Raw genomic sequence first — 11232 nt, forward strand, 5'->3', positions numbered from 1 at the left:
CCTGACCTGGGAGGACCCCATGTGCTGCGGAGCAGCTAAACCTGGGCACCATGACTATTGAGCCTGTGCTCAGAGCCCGGGGGTTGCAACTACTGAGCCCTCAAACAGCAACTACTGAAGCCCCAGCCTCCTAGAGCTCCTCAACAAAAGAAGCCACCCCAAGGAGAGGCCCACGTACTGCAACTGGAGATAGCCCCTTCTTGCCTCAGCTACAGAAAAGCCCACACAATGAAGACCCAGCACAGCAAAAAATAAAATGAATACATACAATTATTTTAAATTGCAATTTGCATAATAGACATGTATATAACTGAAAAACATTTTGTCTATGAATGACTTTAGTCACTCATGATATAACTTTTAAATTCTCTTTAGCAATTTCTATAAAATATTTTTTAAGTCTGCTAAATACAAGTGCAAGAGATATGCTCAAGGCTTAGTTATAACTAGTGCTACAGGAAGAGCCCAGTAAAATCATCTGGAAAATCACTCTGCATTTCAAATAATATCCTGAGGTGAAACTGAACAACATCAGAACTGAATGTCTATTAAACATGATGAAACTTTCACATTGATTTTTACTTCGTTCTCAGAATAAGGGTGAAAATTTGGCTTGAGAACTTAATTGTATTAAAATAACAGGTATAAGTAAAGGCATGGCATTTATCAAAAACACTAAGCAAAATCTTCAACAACGATTGCTTTCCCTGTTAGGCCAACTTTTGCTGCTGCTGCTGCTGCTGCTAAGTCACTTCAGTCGTGTCCGACTCTATGTGACCCCATGACGGAAGCCCACCAGGCTCCCCTGTCCCTGGGGTTCTCCAGGCAAGAACACTGGAGTGGGTTGCCATCTCTGGTTATTTCTTTAGTCAGCCATTGTTATATTTCTGTCCTGGTGCTTCTTAGATATAGCCCATCTGTGCATCTGAGCTGTCACTCTTCAAGCCTCACTCCTCTACCTTGACTCATTTTTCTTATACCTCTGGACATCCTGATATGAATAAACCCTTTATTCATAGCAAAATGGTCCCAAAATCTTGAAGTAAGAGACTGTACTAGAGTTGGGACCCTCTGCTGTCCTCCCATGGGTGGTCATATAGATTTGAAATCTGACACTTGGAGCCCCAGAAGCTACTGTATTAGAATCATGTGAGATCAGATAGTAAGAAAACTCTTAGAATCCCCAGGGTGAGGGAATATACTAAATAATCAGAGATATTCATTCAAGCAACTGATTTTTATTGAGCATATATCATGTTATAGGCACTGTTCTAGGTACTTGGAATACAGGTATAAACAAGACTAAAACCTTTCTGCCCTCCTTCCTATAAAAACAGTGGTCCAGCATGTTGTGTCAAAGATATAACACACCAAAGCAGCTGTCCAGATGTGGAAGAAGGGGTGACCCAATGAGAGCTATCAAAGCCTGAGTGCACAGCATCAAATCCATGGTGTGGCAGTGTTGGGAGATTGGTTACAGTCAAGTTGATCAAATATATGCATCTGCTCACAATACATCTTAAGGATATTAAAGACAATGGGTGCCCAATTTCTCACTGTCATACAAGGAAGTTGGAAAAGGCAATGACACCCCCCTCCAGTACTCTTGCCTGGAAAACCCCATGGACAGAGGAGCCTGGTAGGCTACGGTACGTGGGGTCACTAAGAGTCAGACATGACTGAGCGACTTCACTTTCACTTTCCTGCATTGGAGAAGGAAACGGGAACCCACTCCAGTGTTCTTGCCTGGAGAATCCCAGGGACGGGGGAGCCTCATGGCTGCCATCTATGGGGTCGCACAGAGTCGGACATGACTGAAGTGACTTAGCAGTGGCAGCAGCAGCATACAAGGGAGTTACCAACATGAAAAAGGAAAAAAACTAGAATTAACCTTGTGGTATGAGACTGGAACTGGAGGTATTCTATGAATTCAATTTAAATAGATAAAAATTATGTAAATTCATACATTCTATAGCTCTTATCATTGATGGCATAGGCAAACAGTAACACTCAACTACCCAGAGCTGTTTTTTTAAAATAAGGGTTCTTGGGAGAAGTGAAAGATTCCCGGCTGAAGGAGGAAAAGAACAAGGTAAGAATTAAAACACTTTACACCTGAAAACAAAAAAGTACCCAGAGAATGATGGGGACACTGAAGCTAGTGTGTAGAGGCTCTCCTGGCCAAATCAGGGACAATATGAACATCAAAATAAATGATGGCCATGGATTATGACACGTAATAATTGCAATAAGATTGGAAGCCAGGGGTCCATACTGATATATTTCAGTTCAGTTCAGTTCAGTCGCTCAGTCGTGTCCGACTCTTTGCAACCCCAAGAATCACAGCATGCTGTAAGTACATGCAAAAATTGACATTTTGATGAAGGAGAAAATTTCTCAAAGTACCTCACCCTCTCCCAAATACCTCACAGTGAAGGTGACATGCAGACATTACATTAATCAAATAATCAATGCAAACATCATAAGTAATTGAATATTTCAAAACTGCACGTCACCTGAAAGATACAACAGAAAGAATACAGTATTACCTCTATGGTATCTCTGCCAAAGATGCATAACCTAATTTACTCTAGAGAATATCAGAAAATCCTTAGGCCATTTATACCATAGCTGGTTTGAGGTCTTCAAAAGGGTAAAAGTGATAAAAGTTAAGAAAAGAGTGAAGAAATGATCTAGATTGAAGGAAACTGAGAAACATAGAAACCAATTTAAACACGTGCTTCTGAATTAGACCTTTTAGTTATGAAAAACTTATGTGACAATTTTGATAAAATTGCATAGATCTGATGACAAGGTGGTCCTAATTTGTCAGTGTTCACCTCCTGATTTGGATGATGTTCTGAGGTTCTGTGAGAGTAGTATATTGAAGGATCCAGAGCTGCTGGGCACCATATTGGCAGTATATTCTCAAACTGTTCAGAAAATTTAAAAGACTTTACTGTACTTGCAAATTTTGGGAAAGATTGAGATTATTTTAATGTCTTTAATGAGTGGGAAAGACTCTATTCCTTTGAAAGTTATGCTTCGGCCAGAAAAGAAAAATAAATGAATAAGTAAAACTGTTCTTTCAGGTGGTTTTACAGGTTTGAGTCCTGGGGACTCCCACAGTTAAAAATCAAAGAGCAGAGGAAAAACCAGCCTTGAAGGGCTGAGAAGGAGCCATCAATGAGGCAGGATGTAAAGGAGGAGAAGCTAAGGAAGAAAAACTTTTCTAGAAGTAGGAAGTGGTTCACTCTGTCAAATGCTGCTGAGAGATCAAGTAGGATGAACAGAAATCAGGTGATCACTAGAATTGGCCCTAAGGCATCCTGGAAGGAGTCATATTGGAGCAGATTTCAGCTAAGTGAGGAGAGCAGTCAGATTAAGAAGAGATGAAAAGAGAAAGGGAGGTGAGGTCATGGAGTGGGTGAATATAGATATTTCATCCCAGAAATGCTGCTGTAAAAGGAAGCAAAGAATGATGTACTTGGAGGGTTATGGAGAGTTCTTTGCAAGATGAAACTTTACTGGGGCAGTTTGTACAGTGGTGGGATGATCCAGCAATGAGGAAGAAACACAGGATGCTGAAAAACTTAGCTTAAATTGGAGTAGTGAGAGGGCTATGTATGAAGAAGGCTGCATGTAGAAACACTGTCATTGGCAGGAGCGGAGGCCCTACATCCTAGTGATAAAGGGGAAAGACGGGAAGGAGGGCTCAAGGAGAGATGTGAACACTATTATGGTGGCCAGGAGGGGAGAATTTTGCATGACTTGCTTCTGTTCTGTCACTGTAATGTGAGCCCAGGTCGTCTACTGAGAGTAGAGTATGGAAGGCTAGTAGCTGGTGTGCTTGCTGGAATTTTGGAAAGAGAGACGTAAACAGTGACAGTCATTTTGGAGAGTGGGGATATCAGCACAGAAAGTTTGCAGAGAAGTGACCACTGGTCAGTCTTAAAGGGCCCATTTGAGATTTGTGGTTATGAATTTAACCACACTGAAAGGAATGGCAGTCTGCTGGCTAGGAATCCGTGCTTTCACTGTTCAGGGTGGAGATTTAATACCTGGTTGGGGAACTAAGATCCCGAAGCTGTGCAGTTCCACCAATTTTTTTTTAAATTGAAATATGTGAATAAGCCTATGGATTTTTCTCTAGCAATATCCTTCTGTTTGGATACAGGTGAGAATGTTGGAAATACTAAGTGTCAGCTCATTTTTCCCCAAGTACATACATATGTATTTCTTCAGAGACGCTAAACGGCTCTAAACAAAACAGACAAGGTATGAATTGCAAAGCTTTTAATGAAAATGTTTTTATTTTTTACAGCATGCATAATTTCATATCTGTGGTTAATTAGTTATTTCAGTACTTATCTGCCTCTGAATTTGGTCATAATGCATGAATCTATGCTAATAAAATTAAGGAAAAGAAACAGCTCATCTAATCCCTCTTTATATTCCTTCATGATCAGCAAGGTGCATAAATGATCTTGCTTTAATTAAGAACTGAATGTACTGGAGACATATTTGATAATTAAGAGTTTAGACAAATATTCACCAGTATTAGTTTCATTAGCAAACTGAAAAATATTGTAGGCCTAATATCAAACAATTAACACATTAGATAAACATTAAGCTTCTTAGAAGAAAGACCACATGCTCCTGCTTCTGTAAAAACGTTATTTGTTTGAAACAATGGTGGTATAAACTTTCATTCAACTATCACTTCCTTAATATGAAAAAGAGACAAAATGAGCTGAAGAAGAAAATTCCACAGTTACAGGGTGCAACCCTCAACATAACTGCTGACGTCATGGTCTCGACAATGACTTTTCCATGCCACCCTGTAGAGAAAGAAGAAACAAATTGTAATAAGACTAAAACATAGCTTCATTGTAATGTCCATACTTCAGATTTTTTGGGAGAACAAAATAGTTCATCAATACATGAAATACAAGCTATAGACAAATCCAAGTATTGTTATTTGCCACCTGGAGATGTGTATTCCAAGGACTTCACATCTCCACCAGCCTTCACTAAAGCTCAGAATGCTGAACACAAATGTTGAGTCCTGTGTTGTTCACAACACAACTGCAGAGTGCATTCCACATTTACTTAATGCCAAAAATAATTTCAAGATATGACAAGGTAGAGTGTGTAGAATCTTAAAAACTCTAGAATTTCCTAAAATAAATTGAAGAGTAAAAGAATAAGATTCTGAGTCAGTTACAGTAAACTCTTCATATGTAGTACATTGTTTAGCATTAATTTAAAGCTGCAATTTTTCAGTTCTCAGTAGCATATTTTGTTCTTTGGAAATATTCTGCCGCTTCTTAAGAGTAGGGTAAAATAGCACTCACCTAGGACTTCCCTGGTGGTCCAGTTGTTAAGACTTTGCCCCTCCAAAGTTGTGGACAAGGTTTGATTCTTGGTGGGGGAGAGGGAAGCTAAAATTCCGGGTGCCCTGAGGTGCTACCAAAAAACCCTCAGTTCTCCTCACCTTCTTATTTTTTTGGCTACACCTGATGGCATATTGTTGGTTTCCTGTCCAGCAACCCCTGCCTTAGAAGCACAAAGTCTTATCAACTGGACCACCAGGAAAGCCCCCAGCTCTCCTTTTTAATGCTTAACACAAACCATAGTCTGTAATAGAAATTAACATAGTGTTGTAGGTCCATTATACATCAAACACAAACAAGCATACAAACAAACTCATAGAAAAAGAAGTCAGATATGTGGTTACCAAAGGAGCAGGTTGTGGTTGAGGTGAGGGGTGGCGAAGTGGATGAAGGCAACTAAAGGCACTACAAACTTCTAGGTATAAGATGACTACTAGGAATGTAACGCACAATGTGATAACTACAATCAACACCGCTATACGTACGAAATAAGGAATATATGAAAAGTCATATAAATGAATTTAATGAATTCATTTATGTGAATACACATATTCATATGTAAAATTCATATATATATGAAAACTGTTAAGAGAGTATAGCCTAAGACTTTTCATCACAAACACACATATTTTTTTCTTCTATTTCTTTATTTTTGTAACCATATGACATAATGGTTGTTTGTGATAATAATTTCATGATGTATGTAAGTCAAACTTTTATACCGTACACCTTAAATTTCTACAGCACTGTGTGTCAATTACATCTCAATAGAATTGGAAGTAGAAAAAAAGCAAAAAACAACATACCATGCTGTAATGCCTTGCTCACTGACAATATGCTTTGCACATGCCACAGCTTTCGCGATGTCATTTTCCATTAATTCTGAAAAGCAGATGGTGAGAAATGAAAACAACATTCCTAGAGATTTCATTTTAAGTTTAGGTTCGGCAGGCTTTATTTTCTTAAGCTAAGGAAAGTACAACTAAAATTATTTTTTAAGAGTCCATGTTGTGAATGTTGGGGGAAAACTTTTTCTTCATTCTATCCTATTTGGCATGAAATTAAAGTGTTTTGTTTCTTATTTACCAAAGTCATTGGGAGCTCTGGAATTATTAATTAATGTGATAGAAGATTCTCTTTTTACTGTGCTGTTCTTAGTCGCTCATTCGTGTCCAACGTTTTGTGACCCCATGGACTGTAGCCCACCAGGCTCCTCTGTCTGTGGGGATTCTCCAGGCAAGAATACTGCAGTGGGTTGCCATGCCTTCCTCCAACATGGGATCTTCCCAACCCAGGGATTGAACGCAGGTCACCTGCATTGTGGGCAGATTCTTTACCATCTGAGCCACCAGGGAAGGCCAAGAATACTGGAGTGAGTAGCCTATCCCTTCTCCAGGGGAGAACTTCCCAACCCAGGAATCGAACCAGGGTCTCCTGAATTGTAGGTGGATTCTTTACCAGCTGAGCTACCGAAACAAAAGGAAAACAAGCAAGGGGAAACCGGTCCAGCATTTTTTGGCTCAGCAATTCTATTACTGGAAGTTAATTCTAAAGAAATAATAAGAGATGCACCCAAAGATGTGTGTACAGATGTTTCATATCAATTAATAATGGGAAAATACAGCCTAAGTGCTTATCAATGAGATTTGGATTGATAAATCATAGAATATCTATTTAGCAGAATTTATTCATCTTGAAATATAATGAAGATTGGTATTTGTTGATAAAATAATTTTGTGTAATAAACAGCATTTATAAAGTGGTAAGTTTAGTATAATTTCATTTTTGCTGACATACATTGCTTGCATGTTTGTATGTGGGTACAAATATGCATAATATAGTTTTACATTCATGTATGTGAATGACGTGTATTCTGAAAGATGTGGATACCAAAACTTACCAGTTATCTTAAATCTCTGGATAGTGAGAATTTTTACTCAGTGACCACAGATTATTATATAATGCAAAATGCTTTTTAAAGTAAATTAACTTGATAAAAAAGAATATTCTTAGACTAATTTCTCTATTAGGAATTTTAATATATAAAAAATTAACGATATAAATTTGTATCACCTCACAATATTTTATGCACTAAACATTGCATGTCATCTCTATTTTTTAAATTTATTTATTTTAATTGGAGGCTAATTACTTTAAAATATTGTATTGGTTTTGCCATACTAAATATTGCACGTCATCTCTATTTTAAAAGGAACTCAATAGAAAATTTATTTCAGCCCAGTTAAACAAATCTGTAAATTAACTTGTCACAATGACAGTATTTAAATATGAACTGTATTTTTTGGAAATGCAAGCTCAAGAACTTAAGAGTTTCAAACTCACTTTAAATCACTCAGCCAAAACACACACACATACATATACATACATACATATATATATATATATATATATACAGTTTATATACATAGAAGAAGTAAATATGACAAAATGTGAATAACTATTAAAGTACATGATGACCATATTGAGGGTTGATATAGTCATGTTTCTAATTTTCTGTATATTTGAAACATACCATCATAAAAAGCAAAAACAATTTTTTAAAAAGAACCACAGGTATTCCTCCTCTTTGGTTAACTAGTAATCCTTTGTTTTCCAATAAAGGAGAGTATATTAAATAAAAAACACACACACAACCTAATTATCCCTAAATCTTCCCAAACAAGAGGAATGGCATTGTTCTTTACAAAGCATCAACAAGTTCAGTTATACTAAAGTGCTAGGTCATCCAAGTAACTCTTGTATGTTAGCAAACAGCAAACTTTCATGATGAGTGAAAATGTTAATCACTCAGTTGTGTTAGACTCTTTGCGACAACATGGACTGTAGCCAGCCAGGCTCCTCTGTCCATGAAATTCTCCCTGAACAGGGATCAAACCCAGGTCTCCCTCACTGTAAGCAGATTTTTTACCATCTGAGCCACCAGGGAAGCCTTCAAGACATTTTCATTTGTACTGAATCTCTGTTCTTACAGGTATAACCAGATGGGGCCTGAGCCATCCCTCAACATCATCTTGTCTTACCGCTGCAGGATACATGACAGCCGTCAACTGCGTTAGGGGTTTTGCCATCATTACACCACCATTTGCTGTTGATCTGAAATATCCCATAATCAGTGCTTTCACTGCTAGGATTGTAGTTTGTAGCTTTTGTGTTATAACTGCTTTCCCATTTGGTCAAACACAACCCTGAAAAAAATGTATTTTTAGTTGAAAAACAACATGACATGACTTATACTTCATAGTCCAATCAGTTCTATTTAATTCTACTTTACTAACAACTTATTTTATAAGTACAAAGATGTACTTACTTGTGAAATATTTTAACACTTTTGTGTTAAGAATTCCCTTAATAGAATTCTTTTATTAGCAAATCATTTGGTAGTACTAATAAAACAAGATAATAAATTTTTTAAAATATTAAAATAACTCTTGCCCTTCACACACCCCTAAGTTAATACTGAGCTTAGAATAGAAAAATCAACAGATGAGTTGAGTGGGTTTGGTCATTAGCAGCAGATGCACACACTAAAGGAAAAATATGTTATTAGGAAAAATAAGGATTTTCTGGGAGAGAGAAAATTTCTTATGATCCTAAAGGTGAATTTGGGTACCAAATTAGAATTCAGACAGTAAGAATCACAGAATAGGAAAGACTGTCATCCATCTAGCCATTTGCTCATTCACTCAAAAATAGTGATGGAGGGAAATGTCTGAATTCAATATGAAAAATACAGTGATGACATTGACAAATATAGACTAAAATACAGAAGAACTTTTCCTAAGGCCATTTCTTGAATTCTGTAGAAGAAAATGAAAAATAATCAACTAGGGTGAGCACAATAAAATGTCATTTCCTGCTGCATTTCAGAGATCCTTATTATAGAAATGAATTGGAAATAGGTTCCTACTGTCCCTGTTTTGAGAGTTTAATGTAATTTTTAAAAAACCTCGCTGTTAAAAGCCCAACATTGGTTGGGGAATTAAAAATGAGTAAAATACCGCCTTACTCAGGTTAGAAGAACCCAACTTCCACACTGGAAATAGCTAGAGTCAAACACCATGGGTTTGACAGACATATCCGAGGTGCTGAAATACATTTTATCATCACCCTACATGTGCCAGCTGGCATGTTTAGTGGAACTAGAATGGCCCTCTCGTGCCTCAGTCCTTCACCTGGTACATCTGATTCTAAAGGAGCAAGTTGATGTTTTTAACTATGGTAAGTGTACAAACCCTCCAACAAAGAAAAAGCCCATTCACTCAGAGTCCCTTATTATTCATCCTCTGTTAGTTCAACACCTGGTTAACTGTTTGAAGGAGAAAGAAGAGTTCACTTACAGTTTGCCAGACTGACTCCCTTATAGCCATCCAATCCAAGTTTCTTCAGAGTTCTGGCAAGCTCACATCTCTCGAAGACCTTGCCTTGGACAGCGACAGAAAGGAAGAGAAACCCCAGAATAACGAGAGCCTTCATGTTGGCTGAGGAGTCAAATGTCCAGACTGACCAGGGTGAGCTGGACTTGCTATTTAACATCTTTTCACTCCCCTCTTATCTCACTGGTTTTGTGGCTCCACCCTCTGAAACACGTGGAAAACAGAAACAGTTTATTGGTACACTGACTTAAAATTTTTCCTTATTATGTTTGAAGAGAGATATTCTGATACCCTAAGAATTAGACTACAGAAAACAAGGAAGTGAGATTATATAAAGACATTAAGAAAGAAAGAACAGGGTTTAGCACTATTGCCAAAAGAGGAAATTCTTCCTATTTTATTATGAAGTTGAGCAAGTATTCAGAAAAAAAAATCTGAATGAACATTTTTCTCAACTTAAAATGAGCTCCCATCTTTGATTAACATTCATTTACATTAAGTTCTTTTATGTGACTTCAGTATGTTGTCTTCATTTTTTCACTTAGAATTATTTTATATACACTTTCCACAAAGAACATGACACACTGCCTGTTGTTCTGATTGGTATATAGCACAGCACCATGTTGTTCAGCCAGATTCTTATACTTACTCTTTTGGTGTCTATTATAAATTCTTAATTTATAAATCAATGTCATAGTATGATAAATAAACCTCCGGTGAACAATATTCCTAACTCCATCTGACAATGCCTTACTTCACATTTCCATGTTAGAAAATAGTGTCATTGTAAAGTGAAAAAACAGGATGGTAAAATCTATAGAGGAATAACAGAATATGCCATTCCAAAATCTCCCCCTTTGGCACAAGGATTATTTTGAGCTGAAGAAGCAGATCCTGGACAAGTTTTCTGCCCTCCCCCTATCATCCTGAAAGCAGAACATAAATTTGTGCAGATATTAATCACCAAAACCCCAGATACTTACCAGTCCCAAGACAGCACCAGAGGATTCTACAAAACAACCATTTTGACAAGCTACTATTGCCTATCAGTTTTTAATGTATTTATCATCCTAAAATTTGGCACCCTTGGAAGCCCAGTACTCTTTTTCTTCTGTCTAGTTGCTCCTCTAAATATTTACTGTTCTTTAGTAAAGATGATCTGTTAAGTCCAAATTACAGCCACTCTTTGTTTTACTAATTCTGGCCTTTCTCATAAATATACACGAAATGTACATGTTAATATACTTATTTCCTTTCCTCTTGTTAAACTGTCTTTTGTTGCACATGTTGTCTCCTGAACAGTTTCTAGTGATGAGGATGGGACAGTGAAAGGCCAGAACACTTTACTGTTCATGGAGACTATAGTTGAGATATGGTTTATTTGACAACAGACCAGTAGAAGGTAAGAATTCTTAACATGTCAGTCTCCTAGCTGTCTAGAG

The 11232-nt window shown here is 37.3% G+C and overlaps 1 protein-coding gene across 1 annotated transcript; it reads right to left on the reverse strand.

The window, feature by feature from the left end:
- Positions 1 to 4299: 4299 nt before the first annotated feature.
- LOC129535841 (lysozyme C-2) lies at positions 4300 to 9986 on the reverse strand. The gene is made up of 4 exons (XM_055394504.2): positions 9755 to 9986; positions 8438 to 8602; positions 6203 to 6278; positions 4300 to 4841 (listed from the first exon to the last, which is right to left on the reverse strand). The coding sequence occupies exons 1-4, from the start codon at positions 9948 to 9950 to the stop codon at positions 4775 to 4777; spliced, it is 504 nt and encodes a 167-aa protein (XP_055250479.2). The 5' UTR covers positions 9951 to 9986; the 3' UTR covers positions 4300 to 4774.
- Between the last annotated feature and the right edge of the window lie 1246 nt (positions 9987 to 11232).

Source organism: Moschus berezovskii, chromosome 6 (genome assembly GCF_049115385.1).
Source record: "Moschus berezovskii isolate FMDL1 chromosome 6, NW_MosBer_1.0, whole genome shotgun sequence".
Taxonomy (NCBI): domain Eukaryota; kingdom Metazoa; phylum Chordata; class Mammalia; order Artiodactyla; family Moschidae; genus Moschus; species Moschus berezovskii.